Genomic DNA, 22640 nt, shown 5'->3' with positions numbered 1-22640 from the left:
CCTTATCATTTTGTTGTCTTTTATTCCTTACCTTCTATTTTGATTAAAAAAAAAATCAATTTTGGGGTCTTAAATTGGAATGAGAAGAATTAAATTTTTTATCAAGTACTTATGTATAATCAATTGAGTTGAATTTTCCCAAGGCCTCTTAAGAAATTAATTCTCACAAAATGAATAGTTCTGGTCATCGAAACAAGACCAACGGACGACACACAAATTGCGTAAGGTTACTCTCATTGCCGAAGGCGAAGGAAGATCGTGTTTGAAGGGTCTATTGAAAGTTGAAACGCGGGGAAAATCCCTTCCCTTCTAGTAATTATTAAGTCAAAGAATAAATATGTTCATAGATATCGGTGATTCCACGGAATTGGAACAAATGATTTTGTGCCCCTTTAATGGTGATTTTGACCATCTGCTTATGAATGGTTCAAATTTTTGGAAAATGTTCTTGCGACAATTGACTATTGTCAAAATCCCAATTGACCATAATTACCACCACCTTCAACTGTAAAAACAACAAAGGAATTACCTTTTTTTTTATTTTTTTTAAATAAAAAAACCTTGGATGCTTGTTCCACACACCCAAAACGAATACTTAAAAGAGACTTTGGGACACACATCTCTAACCCTTTTTCCTCAAATTCCCTCGAAATGCTCTTTTTATTTTCTTCCCTTTCCTCTCCTCTCCTTTCCTTTCCTTTGGGAATTCAACTTTTCATCTCTCTATTAGTATCTTTTGCAGTGTCATGCACTCGTTTTGGACAACAAAACTTGCGGGCAAATGGAGCCTGTCAGGGTGGTAAACGTGTACGCATAGGAACACAATTCTCGGACACAACTTCTAACATGCATCGAATGACTTTGAATACAGTTGTGTTCGGATATATAATATTATGTTTTAAAGCTGCATTTCTAGCACTGCTCTCTTCAAATAGGTTGGAGTCGGACCGAATAGTTAGACCTGTAGGATACATTACGAGTTTCATTTTGATGATTTGACATTGTTCATTTTCAAAATCCGATGTGTAAAACTTTCTAGCTTAATTGGACATCGATTGATGCATTCGGAAAATGGATGGTCTAAGGCCCCGTTTCACTACGGCAAATAAGTACTTATTCTTCGAGTTAAAGGCGATGTATTGTGAGAATAAGAACCTAAAAAACAATAACCTTAACGGAACGGGGCCTAAATCAAATTTGTCTTGAAAAGACTCGATCAGTCATCTATTTTGCAAGAAAAATGCCATTCATTTCAGATTGTTCCCGGTATATTATCAACTTGATTTTTTGCAGAGTTTATTTACTTAAAGAGTTTTATAATTTAACAATTCTAATTCAAAATGACTCGGGGTGAACCCTACGAACTCAATTGTTCAGTCGAGTTCATTTAATAATCTTGAGATGATCCGGAGTCGAGTCATTTAAAAAAAAAAAAATCTCCTAGGCTCTACAAACTAGGAGTTTACTCTATCTTAGGTCTCAAGTTCAAAACATCTTCAGTGCTATTACCTCTTGTGGAGCCAGTACGTACGATACGAGACTTTGCCCTAACTTTAAAACGGCCTCCTGCTATTACGTTGTAGAATTGACCTTCCAAAAATTAATCGAGATGCACGTGAGCGGATCCGAAAAACTAAGATATTGAGGGTAAAAAGAAAGCATAGAAGCACGGGGGGGAGCCCTCTGGCGCTTGAGACTTTTTATAAGTCTGGGGTCTAACTAAGCCCCTAAAAAGAAAGGGAGTCTTACTGTTTGAGATCCGAGCTCTACAGAGTGTCTTTCTCTCCCACTACCCTTATTATTCTTTTCACTCAACATCCCCCCCTTAATTGTTTGGGTTTTCCTTTCTTTCTTTTTTGTTACTGCTCTAACCCCAATGTTAGACATATGAACACCCCCCCAAACCCATTTGTGCATATCTTAAGGAATGGACGATAGGGTATGTACCTTGACCGTTTTTCTTTTATAACTGGATGTACGGGCCAGCTTACGAGCATCTAGACTAATTCCAGAGCCTTGATAGCCGGGCATGCTTCCAGTGGGCCCAAGGTTTGGAATGATTTACCTTCGTGTAATTCGAACTTGAGACCTCCTTTGGGAGCAAGACCTTTTGTGTGTATGTGCGTAGTCATCGTTTAATGTTATACATGCAACCAAGAAAATGATTGATAACTTGAAATTTTAGAAATTGTTACCTCACAGATACAGAAATTTTAAGAAATTTTTTTCATTCAAGGGACTTGTAGGAGCCAATTCCTTAATATTTTTCTTAATTAATGTGGAAATTAGTATAATGTGCTATAATATTCGGAGTTGTGCAGGGGCTCGGGTGTCCCGCCCCTACGACCAACCCCTTGGAATTAAAACCATAGCCATACTATGTGTGATATGATTTCGCACCTGCGAGTGTTTTTTATGGTTCAACAGTAGGTAATGTCCTGGCTAGTCTACACACATACCATAACGAATTTCTTAAACGGTTTGATTAAAAACAAATCATTCATGCCGAGACTAGAAAATTCACAAGAGACTCTTTGTAGCTTGATCGAAAAAGTTAAAGTACTCTTGATCGGACTCGAGTTAGAGACTTATTCGTATAAAACAATTTTTTTTTAAATTTTATTTACGCCCTTATGTATCTATAGCCCTTTCTACCACTTGAGCTACCCTTTGGGTTAGTTCCAACGTGAGTCTAGCTCTAGCTAGCTACAAATAGTAGGATTCTATTGCATTATTAAAACCCAAGTATAAAACTCTGGTCAAATTAGACCATGAAAAAACTATACTTACATCTGCACGCGAGGCTCTCTAATCTCTATAACCATATTCTAACTACTCTTTTTTTTTTTTTTTCACTCGATGGATATCTAGCCCACTCTTAAAGAGATGAGAAAAGGGTATCGCTAAGCGGCATACGGTGAGAGCAAGCTCAAAGAACATCAGTCACTACACCAAGCACTCCTGCTCCCGGCGAGAATCGAACCTTCACTTTTCATCCATATGGAAGAGGTGAGGAAGTGTCATTGGGTTACAAGCTCGTTGGCATACTCTAACTAATCTATACGTTAAAAAAAATATGAAAGAGAAATTCCAAGGCATGGCACTCCATTAATCAAATCATTTCCTCCCTCTGGCAGTACATTGAGATCACAACCTCAGCATCTCAGAAAATATAGAAACCAGGGGGACCAGTTTAGTATATGAGATAGTAAAAGCATAAATTAGTAATGGTAAATAAAAATACAAATTTTGTCTTCATCAAGGGCTATAGCTCTAGCATTTGGCTAATCTAATGAATTGCAGGGGGGCATGTGCAACCAATGCAACACCGTGGTCCGCCACCGATCTCAGCCACCCCGAACATCCGCCGTGTGTTGTGTCTCTCCGGTCTCCGCCATAGGGATTAAAATAAGCCCACATTGGATTTTTTAAACATGTGTCATTTAATAAGATATATATATATATATATATATATATATATATGGTAATGTATGAGTGTTTTGGGCTAAATTGAGTGCACAGAACACAGTTGTTTTTAACATTTATGCGTGGGGTGAGATGGCCCGAAGTAGGGGCGAAGGTATATGGAGAGTGGGGCCCCTGGTTCCGGTATTTATTGGTAACTGAATAACTTCATTTTTTACTAAAATAGTATATAAAAAAAACAAACAAACAAACAACAACAACTAAAGAAATAAATAGTTCGGATCATAAAAATAATATTTTAATGACTTCCATTTAAAGACTACAACATAAATGAATCAAACCTTAAATCATTCTATAAAAAAAAAAGTTAAAGCCCAAGACAAACTCCAATTTTACATTTTTCTCTTCGTATTACTACCAACAATATGTAAAATATAATAGTGAAACCAAGGGATTGACCAAGTTGTCTTGACTTAAGACTTAAAAGTTTGCTCATATATAAAGTTTCAAGTTCGATTTTTCTTACCAGCAATTCTTGATGGCCATTTCAATGATTCAATCCCACGCGGGACTAGGGATGGCAATCGTACCCGCCCCACCCCGATGGGGGCGAGTTTTCCACCCCATTTTCGGGTATCGGGTTGGGGTAAAAATTCCCAAACCCGCCCGGGTTTGGGGTGAAAGTGCCCCGCCCCAACCTCGACCCGGCGTGTGTGTGTGTGTGTGTGTGTGTGTATATATATATATATATATAATTTATATATGTATATATACTTATATACATGTTCTTTCATTTTGTTAGCATTAATCCAAAAAATAATGTCTCTTTACTGTCAAGTAGCCTAATTAAATTTAAAAAAGAAATAAAATTTGATATTTATTGGTGTTTAGTGGATTTTTTAAAAAGTTTTCTTCAAATATTTATAATAAATTCTACACATAAAGAAATTGAATGAAGTATCTAAAATATTGATTGCAATTAAAAGTTTAGATAAAACCGCGATACCAAAAGACACAAAAATAATTTCAAAATTTTTATTTTCTAGATAATTTTTATTCTTATTTAGCATTTTTTTTTTAACTTTTTTACTTTTACTTTAATTTTTTAAATTTTTATGGGGCAGGGGCGGGAACGGGGTACCCAATAAAACCCGGTCAGGGTCGGGGCAGGGCCGGGTGATGATTTTCGGGTCGGGGTATGCAAAAACCCGCCCCGCCCCACTGCCATTCCTACGCGGGACACCCTGCATTTCCAAAACAGAAACATATACTAGTGAACCCGAATTGAATAGTGTCACCCCCTTAGTTAAATTCTGCCTCCGCCATTGACTCTAAGAGTTACTTGCAAAGAAAATCGAACCCGAGACCGAGCAAACACCAAAAACCCAGGCGAACCCCTTGGGGTTCAATAAGATATTCTAATTGGTCATTAAGATTATAATTATAAGATAGTGGGGCTACATATCAATTATATTTGTCAATTATGAGATAGAATTAGAAATGAGAACATTCGTGGAATGGTAAGGAGAACGCCAATACAATATAAGATGAGAGAAAGATATATTAATTTGAGTATCACGAAACACGCTGCCTTCGATAGAGCTTAATGAAAAAAAATAGATTCATATAACTGATTCCAATTAATTGTGTTTAATTTGATTTGGTTTTATGTCGATCAAAGATATTCTGAGTAGCAATTAATTGTGTTTAATTTGATTTGGTTTTATGTCGATCAAAGATATTCTGAGTAGCGTGGGGTAGATGGGAGGGAAAAAAGGGGGGGCGGGGGGGAAAAGTCTACTGTACTAGATCAGGGATTCATGTCCCTATTGGGCAAGTCATGGTCAATCTTTTAAAAAAAAATGTGAGTTATGGGAATAATAAATTGCACTCTTACACTCAAGACATGCTAACTCTCTAAGTTGGGCAACTACTTATGTTTATAGCAAGGGTATTGCCGACCACCGCAAACTAGATTGTGGATAATACGCATATAATGTCAAACAAGGTTTTTTTTTTTTTTTGAATAAGTTAAAAAATAAATAAATTTGGATGTGTAATGTCAAACAAGTTAGAATTTCAATACAGTATACACCTTTGCGGATATCAAAACATTTTTTTTAGACATCGATATTATACTTTTTACACATTATCACCGCCCTAAGAGTTGTGGTTAGCATTTTCCTAATAACTTAGCAATGTCTTTTCATTAAGATTATAATTATAAGACATTAGAGCTATATATGAATTATATTTGTCAATTATGAGATAGAATTAGAAACGAGAACATTCATGGAATGGTAAAGGTAACACCGATACAAGGTAAGATAAGAGAAAATAAACTAAGGTGGTTTTTTGAGATCGACCAACGCAGTGTTAGGAGGAGTAATATGGTTACGGTACATTGAGGGTAACAATAAAGGGAGCGGTAAGCCGAAATTGACACTAGATGCAGTTGTTCAAAAGGATCTAGGTGTTTTGAGTATTACAGAACACGATGACCTCGATAGAGCTTTATATAATTAATGAAAAGAATAAGTTCACGTACTCAATCCCAATTAATTGAGACTTAAGGCTGTGTTTAGTTTGATTTGGCTACATGATCAAAGTTATTCGGAGTAGGCTGGGGTATCTGGGAGAGGGGGAAAAAAGTCTACTGTACTAGATCAGGGATTCTTGTCCCTATTGGGCAAGCTCATGGTCAATCTGCAAAAAAATATGTAAGTTGCGGAAATAATAAAGGCTGCTGATTTTGCCACTCCCTTTTGTTAACGCCACTCCCCTGTAAGTGTATTTTTGGTGTAAAAATACATTTGCAGTGGAGTGGCGTTAACAAAAAAGGGAGTGGCAAAATCAATTCCCATAAAAAAAAAATGCACTATTACACTCAAAACATGCCAACTCCCAGTAGGAACTACTATATTTATAGTGAGGGTCCGGCAGACCACCGCACACTAGGCTGTGGATAATATGCATAGAAAATGTCCACCAAGTTAGAATCATAATACACATCTCACGGATATTAATACACCTTCTCACGTTTCAAAACACTTTTCTCATATATTGATAAATTTTCTACATATTATCCACTGTCCTAAGGATATGGTCGTTCGCATTTTCCTAATAACCTAGGACTGCCTTTTCATGCTTTCGAAACCAATACTGATGTTTGGTTGGCGCACTTTGCAATCCAACTCTGTTTCCTTACGAAGTCCAACTATGATGTTCGGTTCGAGTGGCATAAAGAATGAAATAAGATCATGCTTAATTTGCTGGACTAGTAGTGATGACATATTATGTGATCTGGTACTGCAAATTCTTTTCACCCTAGCCCCTCTGAGCCAGCAGAAATTTCCTTGGTTTCGTGCTAGTATCCCGAGATGGATCCTTGCAGCTCAATGCCGTCACATTGGTGGTTGATGGGGTTGGAAGGAAAGAAAACTTTGGAGTAGCATCGGGCTTACTGCTAGTCGTCCGTATGGTTCTCTCATTAGTCGAGTCTCATATCCTCGCTCCAAAACAAATGGCTCTTCTTCTCCTTGTTTTAGACAGTGTCATTCTCATAATTTTGATGTTGGCCATTTTCCTTTTACCGTATTGATGCCGTCTTGCAAATGGCAGTGTTTGATAGCCCAGACGAGTTTATTTGTGGCGCCTTTCCTAGAAGAATTTCGAATTGATTTACTCTCTATAGGCTCGCGAAGGTTCCCGCAAGGATATCCACTCAGCTCATGCTTTAGCAACATAAACCAGTTGTAGGAGATTCTCCTTTCCTCTCTTTTTTTGGTGCTAGCTCTATTAAGACTTGGGATAGAAAAGTGGTCACTACACTCACCACACATTCTGTGTACTGTATACCTCATGTTTTGTAAAAATTGAGTGTCGAAAGGATATATAATCTATGAATATAACCGAAAATTAAAAACTAAGAATTAAAAATTTAAGTGTTGAAAACAGAATACTCAAGTTTGTAAGTTGAAAAGTTGTTTAATAAAAAAATTACGACTGAATTAAAATAAATAATTCGATACAAAGATCAATGACTTTTGAATACTATTACTTTCAGTTATTCTCTTTTAATTTATTAATGTCTGGCATATGTTTGTGATGAAGAGATGGCAGGCCATGGTGTGGCAGTAGAGAGGTGGTGGTTGCAAGTTAGTGGAGTGGTAGAGAGATAGTGATCAAGGTGGCTAGCGGTGGTGTTGGTGAAGGTTGTCGCAGCGAAGGCGGTAGTGGTGAAAAGGTAGTGACTACATGTAGTAGTGTGGGCAAGAGATGGCGATGGTGGCAGTGGTGGTGGTTGTAGCGGGGAGAGGGGGTAGATGGATGGAGGTGACGAGGGCTGGTGTTGGTGATGACGATAAGGACAAGTGATGTAGTCGTGGAAGGATCCATACTATACTGTTGTACGACAACATATGCACCGAAAGTCTGAAGTTTCTTCATATTCAGGGTATATATCCAGAACACCTAGCCACTGAAACGCCGACTGCTAAACTTAACAGTTTATCGGATACACAATATAGCTTTTTGAAATCGAGCCAAAGCATCATGTAGAGACCATTACCGTTCAGTCTGTCAGTGTTGGGGCTAATTTTTCTACTATAGAGCCGTAGTGTGAGGGGGGGGGGGGGGGAAAGCAGTCAAAATGAACTGCCATCAGATGCAAGAAAAGGCAAATATAGCGTACTTCCAAAAGAGCATCCTGCATCCCAAATCACTTTAACATTATAAAGCAGGTTTTAGTCCTAGTATGGATCATCAATTCATTGGCTGATTACCAGTCCAAATCAAATCACGATTAGTCAGCACAAAACAAAATGACATTCGAAGCCCACCTCCTCTCAAAGAAGATAAAAACCCTTCAACTTGAAGATCTTTAGGACTCCTCTATCTGGTCCTGCGTGAGTCAAATCAAATTTATGTTAAAATCCTCTATCAGCCTAGTTCTGCAATCACAATGAATTATGTCCTAAAATTTACTTTCTGCGAACATTGACCGTGTGACACACAGCCACACCCAAAAACACAGATAGAGAGGCACTGACCTGCATGTCCGAAGTCCAAAGAGTGAGATTGTCCCTTAGCAGTTGCATGATGAGGGTGCTGTCCTTGTATGATTCCTCACCTAAAGTATCAAGTTCAGCTATTGCTTCCTCAAATGCCTGCACATAAACGCATAATGATAAGAGCGACTTCAAAAGAAGACTGATATGCAGTATTATGGAAAAGGAAAGCATTCGTACAATACCAGACTCGACTGTAATTTATAGCAGCTCCATATATGCACATGTAAGAGGCAGACTAAGGATAACTCTCAATTATGATAACTTCAGTTTTGGTTGGGGAAAAATAACACGTTGGTTAACTTCACTCCTGGAAGAGGGAACATAACACGCACATGCTAGAGACACTTGGTTTTTTCCTGATCGGCATGTTTATAGACACTTGTTGGATACACTTCACAATGCATTTCAACACAAGTGGCAATAACCCCAAAGGTTATAATAGAACATTGCTAAATGCTAAGCATGATTGTGTTAAGGAAATCATATTAAGGAAGAGTAATTGCCACGATGCAACTACAAATATCTTATCAATGCACACTGTTACATAAATCCTTTAAATTTAACAACGGTACTCGTGTCCAACACACGTATGACATGGAAAAGGATGTGGGACATGTGTCCGACATATGAACCCAATTTTGGCACTTGAATCCTCCAAGTCTTAACATATCTGAAGAAAAAGAAGCATTATCGCCTCCCACACGGATGGGAAAGAAGAAGAATCCAAAACTCTTCCTTGATCTTGTTTGTGTTCACCTACATTTCTAAACAATTTACATCTCTTCGAAGAAAAAACACACTATAGCAATACACTACAAGTGTTCAACATGTGTCCTCATATCCGTACCCACATTTTGGACACGTATTCCAATATCCAAAGATCTAAGCTTTATCAAGTTCACGTACCCGCACCTATACTCGTAGCACAACCCATGCAACATAGTCAATGAGATACAATTTCAGCAATCACAACTGAGCACAACTTCATCCATTTTGTGTTAACTGTAAACACTAGCCAAAGAAAACATACCAACAAAAGGATGGCGGAGTAACCATTTCTATTGTTTCATCCAAGCAATCATTTCTGTTTTGTGCATTGTTGGAAAGTGACTAGAATTCCTTGTTTAAGTATGTTTGGCTTATTTGACTAGAATTCCTATTCCAAGTCGGTTTAGGTTTATTTTTAGTGCTTTCCTATAAATAGGGACCTTGAGGGGTTCCTAAGGTTTGTCCCTTTTGGGCCCATTAAGGAGAGGCTCCTTTGGATGTTATTTTGAAGTTCTTCGTTCCTTTTGTTGTTGGGGCTTGACATTAGGATTTTGAGTTGTCTCTTTGGGTTCCACCAAGGGGTTGTGCTCCCTTACAAGTTCCACCAGATATTTGTCCCTAAATATCGTTTCATACTTCGTTGAGAGTTATAGGTATAGCCGGCTCTTTGTAATCTCTCCTCGTTCATAGTGAATCCTCTCTCGCTCTTTGCCCATGGAGTACGTTCTTGCTTTGTGCTTGAGCGAAACCACGTAAATCTTTGTATCGTTTTCATAGCTTATTGGTTTGTTTATTCTCTACTTCGGGGATGTCATAACAAACTGGTATCAGAGTTTTCTACTGTGTTCTTGGTTTTTTGTGACCGTTTTTCAATTGCAATAATGACAGCTTGATACGAAGTTGAGAAGTTTGATGGGCAAAGTAGCAGTACCAGTCTATGGCTTGTGAAGATGCGTTTTTTGCTAGTTCAACAAGAATTATACAAGGCTTTGTTCGGGAAGAAGAAGAGTGTTCTTGGCGAGAGGTTGAGGAGGAGACTGCGTCTACCGAAATTTATTGCCCTTTTGGAGTTTTGGCGTATGTAGTTTTTGCATACTAGTCTTGTTGTCAAGTTCACGCATTGAGAAGTTTGATGGGCAAAGTAGCAGCGCCAGTCTATGGCTTGCGAAGATGCGTTTTTTGCTAGTTCAACAAGAATTATACAAGGCTTTGTTTGGGAAGAAGAAGAGTGTTCTTGGCGAGAGGTTGAGGAGGAGACTGCGTCTACCAAAGTTTATTGCCCTTTTGGAGTTTTGGCATATGCAGTTTTTGCATACTAGTCTTGTTGTCAAGTTCACGAGTTCCTTGGGCTTGATTGATGCTCATAGGCTTTGATTGCCCTGTGGGGGGTGTTTGGAGAAGAGTTGTTTTGCGAAAGAATTGCTCTATGGTGCTGGATACTAAGGAACTCAAGTCAAGGAGGAGATTTGTTGGAAAGTGACTAGAATTCCTTGTTTAAGTCCGTTTTGACTTATTTGACTAGAATTCCTATTCCAAGTCGGTCTAGGTTTAGTTTTAGTGCTTTCCTATAAATAGGGACCTTGAGGGGTTCCTATGATTTGTCCATTTTGGGTCCATTAAGGAGAGGCTCCTTTGGGTGTAATTTTGGAGTTTTTTTGTTCCTTTTGTTGTTTGGGCTTGATATTAGGATTTTGAGTTGTCTCTTTGGGTTCCACCAATGGTTTGTGCTCCTTCAGGTTCCACCACAGATTTGTCCTTGAATATTGTTTGGTACTTCGTTGAGAGTTTCGTGTATAGCCAGCTTTTTGTAATCCCTCCTTGTTCATAGTAAACCCTCTCTCGCTTTTTGCCCGTGGAGTACGTTCTTGCTTTGTGCTTGAGCGGAACCACGTAAATCTTTGTGTCCTTGTTTTTATCGCTTGTTGGTTTAATTATCCTATACTTCGTGGCTGTCATAACATGTATGTAATTTAATAAAACACCAATGTAGAGGACTCGTCTACAAACCTAGGAAATGAGTAAAATATGCCCAACTGGGCCCAGCATGTGCAGAAACAAAAAATAGAGAACTTCGTTGTAAGTTTACTGTAATGAGCCAAAGATAAAGGGTACAAGCCTCCATGAATCCTTCTATCGATTCCACAAGCCTCCATTTCCTAACAATTATTTCTGCCAAACAGAGACACATCACAATTCACATCCATCCATCCCACCTTTGCCCCATTAGGGTCAGATTCATGCCTCTCTTTCAAAGGTTATGGGGCTGATTTGGGACAGAATACCAAACAATTGGTGACCAATAGGGGTAGCTTTTATTGGTGCCTGGCTTGTTTTGTTGATCAGAAAAAGTTCTTGTTATCACCTTTCAATAAAATCAATCTCTCTCTTTGAGCCATTTGAAGGGGTATTTGGGGTTTTGTCTCCCCCACTATTTAGTTTGATAATACATGTTTCTATTTGTGATCAACCTAGTGCTTGGTCTTAATGGTAACCTTACAAACTTAGAGAAAAAAGGATGGGGGAGATGGATTAGAGATCGGGCCCAGGACAAGGGAATGTAAAACACTCAAGGATCATGGGCGGGGCAAGAAAAATCCACTCCCATTCAATCTTATTTGTTTTCAGTAATACAGAGCCGATTCCACCTGCTACAACCTAATAGGTTGCGTGGCAGCACTGAAAACCAAAGCCCCTCCCACATCTATTTGGTACAAGTTTTTCCTTGAGGGGAAAGTACCCTGAGGATTTCCCCCTTAGTGGGAGTCGAACTAGAGACTTATGCTTGTCAGGCATTCACCTCCACCCTCTTTAACAATTGAGCTAACCCTTTGCGTTACCTCCAATACAGGCCCCCCCCCCCCCCCCCCCCTTTTTTTTTTGCCCGATCCCAAGCAATTAATTTCAAGTTCCCAAAAACTTGTGGTCAAAATCTAGAAGAGAAGTAAGTGGAGGAGAACCAACATTCCCTACTCCCCGGCCTGCATATAATTCAAGTTCTCACCATGAAAGATCCTACCATCAAACATTAAAATCTTTGCACGTACAAAGAAGTAACTAACACATTCAGACTAAATCATAGAAATCTGGATTCTTACAAATCTACTTTCCTGAACATAAGCGAGCAAGACCAGCATGGAGAGTTACCCATTTAAGGAGCTTGCGGTAGATCAATTTAATTCACAAGATTGCCGCAATTTATGCCAGTATGACCTAAATGAAGAAATAAAGGATTGTGTATGGCGCTACCTGTATTTAATAATCATGTATATTCCAGAATTTGGGCCACTAACCATTTCTACCGCTGCTTGTAACTCATATTGGAACATGGCATAATACCTAGGAATATATACAGTTCTTAACATCAGACTTTGAAATAGAACAACTGGATTGCTACATAACTTTGCCTGTTTTCTTTAAACAATCGCTTGTTTTTTCAGAATGTGAAAACCAGAGCTGTAAACTCTTCTGGCACCTCCACAAAAATATGGAGATGTAAATGTTGATATTATCAGGTTTATAGAATATCGACACGAAACAACTGAGGAACTATGCTTCACATTACAAAACTCATTCTTGCATACAATCAAACTTTGGGGCCCTCATCCGAATTATGCTGAATGTTCAACCTGATAAATCCTAATTGAATAAAATAAGGTCAACAGAAAGATGCTGCATACAAAGCAACTAAATAAGTAAATCCAAGATGATAAAAGATCTCTTTGCCAAAATATGTCTCTTAGAAAAATTCTTCCACGACCATAAAATCAATTGCCCGATGAGCCATTAACAATACAAGGCCTAATCCAAGTCTTCTCATAATGAATTTACACCATCACAAAGATAAGGTAATAATGCCAATTCAAAATCAGAATACACATCAGAAATAAACAAAATTAACAAACTTTGCAATAATACCTATCAGATTGGAGTATACCTGTTTTGCCATACTGCAAGCTTTATCAGATGAATTTAGAATCTCATAGTAGAACACTGAGAAATTGAGGGCAAGCCCCAGCCTTATTGGATGTGTAGGAGCCAGATCAGCCAGTGCAATATCCTTCACAACAAACAACGGGAAATCAACATTTCAAACTGAACGTCTTTGCCACAAACCTCAAACTTAATATCACACTATTCTTCCGCCGAATTCACTACATAGTTCCCCTCAAAAACTCAACATCCAATTTAACATCTTAGCTTGAAACCAAACTTAAAATCTTAGCTATTTCTTCAGTAGGAACTCACTATATAGTTTTGTTCGAACATATCTATCCCGAGACTAAATGTGTGATGATATTCATTTCTAGATTTACCCTGAACACCCAATTTGTAACAAATAAATTACACACAAAAACTACTTTCTCGCCTAAAATCTATAATGCATAAGGCTCAGCTACCCAAGAATCACAAAGCTACAATGTATTCAATTAAGCCCTAACTTCACAATCTCCACACACACTCATTCAAAACCCTAATATACACGCTATCGCTCACTCTGAAACATAAATTCTCAATCTGCAACAAGTTAACAACTATACTGTATAGGAAAACAACATTCTCGCCTAAATACCTCATGTCTAAGTCTAAGCCGGCCAAAACCCTAGAATTGTAAATCTGAATTCTCAATTCATAATAGTTGCACCCCAACCCAACTCCAACCTATATATATCAAGAGCCTAAATGTGTTATACACCTTGATATTCATTGCTAGATAAACAACACTCAATCTAACAACTAAATTATTCACAAACTACTTTCTTGCTGAAATACATGTTGTGTAAGACTCAAGTTGCCGTAGAATTACAAACCCAAAATGCACACAACTAATTGTAAATTAAGCCCTAAATTTACAATTTCCACATAAATAGTTATTCATAACCCTAATATTCAAAATCACAACACTTAGATCATTAAGCCGCCCAAAACCCTAGAATTGCAAAGCTAAATTGTTTTCTTATTGTTTCTATTTTGATACCTCAGATACCCGGGCCAGGGCATCTTGACTAATCGTGGGGACCAACCCCAGTCCATTGGCAGGGTCTCAGAGCTAAATTGTTTAAAATGGACAGAAAACATACATACACATTTAACTACACAAGCAACTAGAAGTAAAGCACTAACTTCACAATTTCCATGAAACACTGATCCAAAACCCTAGCACTCAAAGAGTATGTAACTACCTGAGCAGCCTTGTAAGAGTTCATGGTGTCCTCCGCAGCCTCCTTCCGCTCGTCCCCAACCTTGAACTCCGCCATATACCGATAGTAATCGCCCTTCATCTTCAGATAGAACACCTTCGACTCGCCGGCGGAGGCCGACGGCACGAGGTTTGACTCGAGCAGCTTGAGTATCCCGGCGCATATCGAGGAGAGCTCGGACTCGACCTTGGACCGGTAGCCCTTGACAAGGGCGACGTGGTCCTCGTTCTTGCGCGACTCCTCCTTCTGCTCGATGGAGGAGACGATGCGCCAGGCGGCGCGGAGGGAGCCGATGACGTTCTTGTAGGCGACGGAGAGGAGGTTGCGCTCCTCGACGGTGAGCTCGGCGGCGGGGGTGGAGATGAGGACGAGGTTTTCCATGTACTTGACCATTTCCTCATAGCGCTCGGCTTGCTCGGCGAGTTTGGCCAGGTAGAGGTATTGGTCTCTGGTTAGGTTGTCTGGTACTGTCAAAGCCGCCATTGCTGAGCAGAGTGAGAGATGCGGAACGGGGAGAGAGAGAGAGAGAGAGGAATTTTTTATTTATCTAGAGTATCCGTTCGATTTGTGCACGTCGCCGTTTATATATCCCAGCTGCAGGAGGGGTCTTGGTATACCCTTTTGGATTGTTTTAAATTTTCTGGTAACTTATTGAGCACATTTTGACAATCGGATTCGTTCATTTTGTAGAATTCGATAAGAATACTAATATTGTCAAAAATTATGATTTTTAGACTTTAATAGATACATGATCGGCATATGTAAAAAATGCAAGAAAACGAAATTTGACTTCCAATTCAGTATGTTTTTAGATCTAATTTTTGTTTTTCTTTCATTTCACATTTGTTGATCATATATCTTATATAGTCCGGTAAACATAATATTTGTCAAGATTAATATTCTAGTTGATTTTTATAAAATAAACGGAGCTGATTATAAAAATGTGCTCGAAAAATAGCCAAAAAAATAAAAATGGACCGATGGAGCTACCAAGACACCTCCTATGCCTGGCATATACAAAAGTTTCTCAAAACTTTCACCCAAGTATGATTTGCCAGAAACGGCCGCGTTGTTGGGAGAATACATTTTGATCCCCAAACTGGCAAACCCTGAGCCCAAAAGCCATTCTGCGAAACCCATTCCCGTTGCGCTCTCTCTCTCTCTCTCTCTCATATATATATATATATATATATATATAGAGGAACGGAGGATATATATGATGCGCTGGTAATTTGTATCTATCTACGACACGTTATGGTTCTTCCAATTCAGGTAGATTTCTCTCTGTCATTTTTTGTGCTTTGCGTCTGCGAACGGATGTAGGTGACATTATTTCAAGTGGGTCAATTTGGTTGGTTTCTTAATTTTTCTACCTTTTTAGTTTAGTTGGAAAGTTGAAAATTTTTATGCTCTCAGCCATGTAATCGCAGTCGTAAACTCGTATTTACCTAGGTATTTTAGGTGCGAATTAGGATATTAAACCCCAAATTTCTGTCTCAACTCTGTGTCATTCACATTGTATTGTCGCAGGACATTACTTGAAACCCTTAGTCTATTCCACTTCGCTAACGCTCGTCTAAGTCTTGAACCTTCGTGCTGACCGTTCGTTTTCTCAGTAGCAAAAGCGCTTCTCTTTGCCCCTTAAGTAGAAGGATAAGAAAGAGATTATTGGTTTTCTTATTCTATTACTTAGTTTGGGGTAGAACTTTATTGATGGCAACATAGGGAGAATGTTAAAACTTAGGAAGTGTTGATGTGGTAGGATAGGAAGACGGGGGGCAGACAGCGAAGTCAGGGAATTGAGGTAAAGGGTCCAAGCCAATCACACGAGACCAGTTCGTTTGCAGCATAATCCTGTGCTATTTGTGGATTGTAAGTTGCAGTACCTGTTCTTTGTCTTAGCACTTGAGTCACTCTATTCATCTAGTTTTAATTGGTGCATGTAAGAAAAAGTTAAAATATGTAGATGGGCTGATATTTGTGGAGTAGGTGACAAAATTTGAAACTGGGTCAATTTCATAGATTCTTAGTCTTTCTCTATTTGTGTCATTGTGTGATTGAAATGTTAATGCTACCAGATGATTTATCACCATTTTCAACTTCGATTGTCATTGCCATTTAGATATGAATCGTACGGTTTAGTTGTTCCTGAAAAACTGTATACAAGGGACTAGGATCATCCGTGTCTCATTTTCACTGGGTTCTCACGGCACCACAGCTTAAGAAGAATCTTCATCCATCTTAGCTTGGGCTAAAGCTTTAGTGTGGCAGCCCAAGTAACTTAATTAGTGGCAATGTGACAGAACAAGGACAGTGGGGCAACAAGGAGGTTGGAGTATTGGTAGTACATGGGACCAACTGTTTTGCAGCTTAATCTATTTTCATGTGTACTGGCCTCACGCAACCGTGTCCATTGTGAGATACAGATGCAACACAACATTTTTCCGGACACGTCTCAGACACACCTAAATATGTGTACTTTTTAATCATATTTTGTTTAGTTGAACTCATTATAGACATTCGAGGACACATTGGGGACACTCCAAGAACATGTTGAGGACACGTTAGAAGGTTAAAAATGCAGTTTTAGAATTGGGCCCATAGTCAAAATTTTCTTGGATGTTTAGTTCAGGAATATGTATACAATGATCATTGATTTGTATATTCACAATGTTTTACTATTTTTGTTTTTTTAATCTTAATTTGACACAAAAGTCAACTTTTATCTGAATTCTTAAGAAACGTATAGGTCACATTTGTCGTGTTCTTTCATGTCTGCATCCTAGTTTTTGGAGGAATAACGTATTGTGTCTGTATGTCGTATCCATAGCTGTGATCCTTAGATGATCACTATATTTGCACCTTTCATCGCTGTGTAATGATTTTGTCGAACATAAAGCAAAGGAGTAGGAGAAACCTGTTTGAGTGTCACATGGAACCTAAATTTAGGAGAAAAATCTTTGATCAACTTTGTTGTGACTCTTGACTACAGTACGGAGTTATAGTAGCAAGGAAGATGTGGTGGTGTGGTTAGCGGAGAAAAACAATGCATGCTCTCTTGGATCAATGACCAACCAGCTGGTGACTTTAGACAGATCACTTGGATTAGCAGAGAGTTTGGTCTGGAGGAATTGCAACGACTAAGGTGGAATGTTTTGCTTGGTTGGTGCTACAGAATAGGATTGCCACAAGAGATCTGCTTAGTCGGGGGGTGGGGGGGTTTACTGTTTTTCAAACTCCATCACCTTTTATCCTTTGGTGAAAATATTTTAGAAACTACTCATCATCTACTACTGTTGTGTTATTGGGTAGACCCTAGAGATCGTCCTTCATTAGCATTCTTGTGGTTTGGCTTTAGTAATAAGGATTTGAAAAAAGCAATTTGGGATGCAATCTTCTTTGTCGTGTTCTGAACTTTATGGACTACAGGACTGAGTTGGTCTTAAACAACATTTCTGTTAATTGGTATTTGGTTGCTGAGATATGCCAAGTTAGAATATTGGAGAGTATAACATCCAAGACTTAATTAGATGTATTTGAGGGTGTAAGGGCTTTGAAGATTAGAAGCAACTGTTTGCTAGCTGATGGTATTTGCTTCTATTTCCAGTTGTATTTTGTTGTTGTTTTGTTGACATCTTGCCAATCTTCAAGTCGTGGCTTGCACATAATTTATTGCTTTTTGTTCATGTAGGTGGGAGTTTCACACATTCATGTTCTGCAGCTTATGATCCATTTTACTGACATAGTCACAGTGTAAGCCATTTCTCTGCTTGATTAATTTTGCTTTATTGTTGTTTGTGTTGTTAGAGAGGAAAAACTTGCTTAGTGTTCTTTAGTCAGCCAGTCTATTGACTTACATATTCTTGTCTTCTCCAGATTATGAAGCCCTATAATAGCCTCAGCAGTTTTCTTGGATTAGATGAAAGTCGCTTTCCATAAGCACCGGTGGTTCTCTACTTCAACTTCTATGCCGTCGTCATCTTCACTTCCATGGATCTCCCTGCTTCAGTTCCTCAAAAACCCCTCTCAAAAACCAGACCTTCCTACCGAAACCACATTTACCATAGTAGAAGCTCGAAGGAAATCTAAATATATATCTCACGATTCTGCCATCAACTTGATAAAACGTGAGAGGGATCCACAACGTGCCCTAGAGATTTTTAACAAGGCATCCGATCAAAGGGGGTTTAATCACAATAACGCCACTTATGCGACTATTCTCGATAAGCTTGCTCAGTTCAAGAAATTTCAGGCAATTGATGCAGTTCTTCATCAGATGACATATGAAACATGTAGATTTCATGAGGGTATTTTCCTCAATCTCATGAAACATTTCTCAAAATCCTCTCTCCATGAAAGAGTGCTTGAGATGTTTTATGTCATTCAGACAATTGTTCGCGAGAAGCCCTCCCTTAAAGCCATCAGCACCTGTCTTAATCTTCTGGTTGAGTCAAATCAGGTTGATTTGGCACGAACATTCCTTGTGAATGCAAAGACGAATCTCAACTTGGAGCCTAACACTTGTATTTTCAACATCTTGGTTAAATACCATTGCAAGAAAGGGGATATCAAATGTGCTTTTCAAGTGGTCGAAGAGATGAAAAAGTCTGAAACTTCTTACCCTAATTTGATTACCTATTCTACTTTGATGGATGGTCTATGTGAATGCGGAAAGCTCAAAGAAGCAGCTGATGTGTTCGAGGAAATGGTCTCGAAAGATCAAATCGTGCCCGATGCTTTAACTTACAATGTTTTGATCAATGGATTTGCCCGTGGGGGAAAAGTTGACAGGGCAAATAAAATAATCGAATTCACGAAGAAGAACGGTTGCAAACCAAATGTTTTCAATTACTCAGCCTTAACGAAAGGGTTTTGTAAGGAGGGAAGATTGGAAGAGGCCATTAATGCTTTTACTGAGATGAAGAGCATTGGTCTGAAACCCGATACAGTTGGTTATACCACTTTGATTGATAGCTTTTGTAAAAGTGAAAGGATTGATGAAGCCATGGATTTGCTTCAATAGATGAAAGAAAAAGGCTGCAAAGCTGATGTTGTCGCCTTTAATGTGATATTAGGAGGATTGTGCAGAGAAGGTAGTGTTGAGGAGGCTCTAGGGATGCTTTATACGCTACCTTATGAGGGTTTTTCTTTGAATAAAGCAAGTTACCGGGTTGTGTTGAATTGTTTGTGCAGAGAAGGGGATTTAAGCAAAGCTCTTGAGTTGTTGTGTTTGATGTTAGGTAGGGGGTTTGTGCCGCATTTCGCAACTTCAAATGAATTACTGGTTCATCTTTGCGAGGATGGGAAGGTGGCGGATGCTATGACAGTGTTGTTTGGATTGGTGGAGATGGGGTTCAAACCGGAGCCTGATTCATGGAGTGTTTTAGTTGATGTTGTATGCAGAGAGAGGAAGTTACTGCATGCGTTTGTTCTACTAGATGAGTTATGGAAATAAAGGGCAAAATCCAGATACTTGGCAATTATTTAATGGTTTTTTTACTCCGCAATATCAACAGAGTCTTGCCTAATGGTCGTGGAGAATAGTGTAATAGTAAAATCCCTCGAGCTCAACTATCTACTTCCACCTCCCACATACACACCCGCCCGCACATGGAATGCTTGTAGTTCGAGAAGAAAGAGTGTTCGAGAATAATGGACTAGAGAGTAAATCTCCCAATTAAAAAAAACGAGGAAGAGTTTTGGACCAAGTTGTTTGTTGTCCCAAATGTGGCCGGAGAGTTCTTTTTCCGCTTAAAGCCATTATGTGACACAAAGGATGGAGAGGTTGTAATGGTGTTGGATTAGGATAGGATAGTAGTCTATAACCCGAAGCAAAATAGATATAAGAGGATTGGGATTCCAAAGACTTGCAAATGGATTGAGGTGGCATTTTATACAATCTCTTTTCTCACCTTGTGGCTGCAATGGCATTAAATGGGACCGCTAATCTGATGGAAATGGAAGAGAAAGTGGTAGGTCAAAAGATCAATCTGTTATTTTGCTCATTCTCTGTATTTGCTTATTGTAGGGGGATGAAAACAATTGGTACTTCGAATCAACTGGATCGCAACGGCTTATTCGTGCCTCTTCACCGGAACCCTAACTCGTCGTCTGAACCCTAATCTGCAAACTAGACAGGGGGTGAGTGCACCTCTGCCTCTCGTGGCAAAGGCCCTCCGATGCCTTTGTTAGTATCACGTACTAGCAATTAAACCCTAATTATCAGTAGGAAAGCAATAAGAATACAGTGTATTGCGTACCTTTTTCCTCTAGGTTTACCTCATATTTATATATTTTCGTATGCTTGTTACCCAAGCATCCTTATTGCCATAGGATTCCTAACTCGTATAGGAAACCCAGGATATCAAGGAATCTCGTTTCCTTTATCAGTTTATGGAAAAGAGTCCTTTTAGGATTCTCTTCCATTTAAGAGCCGAACATCCCATACTTGTTGGGTATCTTTCTCAAATCCTATATTCTCGGGATCTCATCCCTTAACGGAATACCACTGTTTCTGGATCCTTTCCAGAGTGTTCTTTTTATTCCAACATCTAATTGGATTTCTTTATCTGTTCGGCATTCTCATCGCCGAACATACTGTCTGGACCAATCACTTCACTTGTAACTGGTCCTTTAGCTCGCACAACCTTCCTGGACCATTGACTTCTCATGTCACTGGTCCATATTGCCGAACATTTGTTTAGGACGATAACTGTCCTGTCTATATTCAAACTATGGTCCCACGTACCATTTATTCGGATATCGATTGCATTGCCTTAAACCCATGATTACTCGTATCACAAGCTTGGTTCTTTACATCATCTGTTCGGCTGTATCATAACCGAACAGTCGGCTTTGGACCATCTACTTCTCATGTAACTTGGCCCTTAGTTTGCCGACCTAACTGCATGGATCAATGACTTCTCATATCATTGGTCCATATTGCTGTTCACTATATTGCCCGGTGGTAAGTCCTGTCATACTTACCACGTGCTCCCGAATATCACGTGTTCGGCATCTAAATGTATGTGTTCGGGAATACCTCCCTACACTTATGTAGCTTGAAACTTGCAATTTAACTATCGCAATGTTGTTGATGGTTTTGTGTTTTTTTCTTTTCATTTTTTGTTGTTCGGTTGTTACCCTTGTTAGTGTTCCAATAGAACCATGATCCTTGTCCACGTGAGTGCTACTTCCTTTGTTTTTGTGTTATCAAGCACAATGTAGAATGCAATCAATCAAAGTCATTCTTTTGTTGATGCTTGCTTGTTCTCCTCCATTATAAAAAAGACTTACCAAAATAGCTACGATATGTATAGTTTTCTCATGGAGCTTGTTGGTCGGAATCTGGAGCAACTTGCTTTTGTTTTAGACTATTTATGCTTTCTTCACACAGCTTGGATTAAAAGAAAGTATTTTCTAGCTTTGATTTTCCTCCTTCAATTTTGTTCTTCATTCAGTATTGCAGGGAAATATGCAACACGATTTTGGCCTCTATTTTTTGTGGTTTTTGAACTGTGAGTTATTGTCTTAGCATGTTTGAATTCATTCATATATGCTTGTGATCTGATAGTCCAGCAACTTAGATTGGGCAGAATCATCGGCACAAAGGAATCCCAACCTGAATTGATTCTCATTCAGCAACGGTTGATAGACAATAGGTTTCATTACATCACTTTGTCTGTTAAGCATAATATTTTCCACCAAGAGGTGGTAGATTTTGGTCGCAGTAAATAGAGAGAGGAAGGGGAAGATCATCTAGAATAGCCAAACTTGGACACGTTTATTGGTATCTTTGGATTGCTCTATCTATTTATCCTTCGAATGGAATATGTTGAATCTCTGTCATAGTTGTCATTGGGACATTCAGATTGTCATTGGCCCTAAATTCTGATAGAAAGTAGATTAGCCATGTTATGCCTGGTATTTTTATTAGACACTACACAGTGTTGAAGGAAATGGTAAACTGCATGTACCTAAAAAAAAAGAAGAAAAAGAAGAAGAAATGGTAAACTGCTAATAAATAGGTATTTGTGCTACAAATATGATGCCATATTTCTTTTTATATGTTCTGATATAAGTGCTCTCTTTATGTTATTTGTGTCTATGTTCTTGGATGTTGGTCTTAGAAGGCAAGGCAAGTTTTAATGTCATGTAAATGGTCATAGTGCTCTTT

General features: G+C 38.8%; 1 protein-coding gene and 1 pseudogene across 1 annotated transcript; one reads left to right on the top strand and one right to left on the bottom strand.

The window, feature by feature from the left end:
• Positions 1 to 8135: 8135 nt before the first annotated feature.
• Positions 8136 to 15018, bottom strand: LOC131331392 (14-3-3 protein 10). Its single transcript, XM_058365312.1, has 4 exons — positions 14447 to 15018; positions 13201 to 13323; positions 8478 to 8594; positions 8136 to 8329 (listed from the first exon to the last, which is right to left on the bottom strand). Exons 1-4 carry the CDS (start codon positions 14945 to 14947, stop codon positions 8309 to 8311), a joined length of 762 nt encoding a protein of 253 aa, XP_058221295.1. The 5' UTR covers positions 14948 to 15018; the 3' UTR covers positions 8136 to 8308.
• A 630-nt stretch (positions 15019 to 15648) lies between these two features.
• On the top strand, positions 15649 to 20481 carry LOC131331391 (pentatricopeptide repeat-containing protein At5g18475-like; annotated as a pseudogene).
• The last annotated feature ends 2159 nt before the right edge of the window (positions 20482 to 22640 follow it).

Source organism: Rhododendron vialii, chromosome 6a (genome assembly GCF_030253575.1).
Source record: "Rhododendron vialii isolate Sample 1 chromosome 6a, ASM3025357v1".
In the NCBI taxonomy this organism is placed as follows: Eukaryota; Viridiplantae; Streptophyta; class Magnoliopsida; order Ericales; family Ericaceae; genus Rhododendron; species Rhododendron vialii.
The sequence above is the reverse complement of the archived record's forward strand: the minus strand, read 5'-3'. Positions and strand labels throughout refer to the sequence as shown.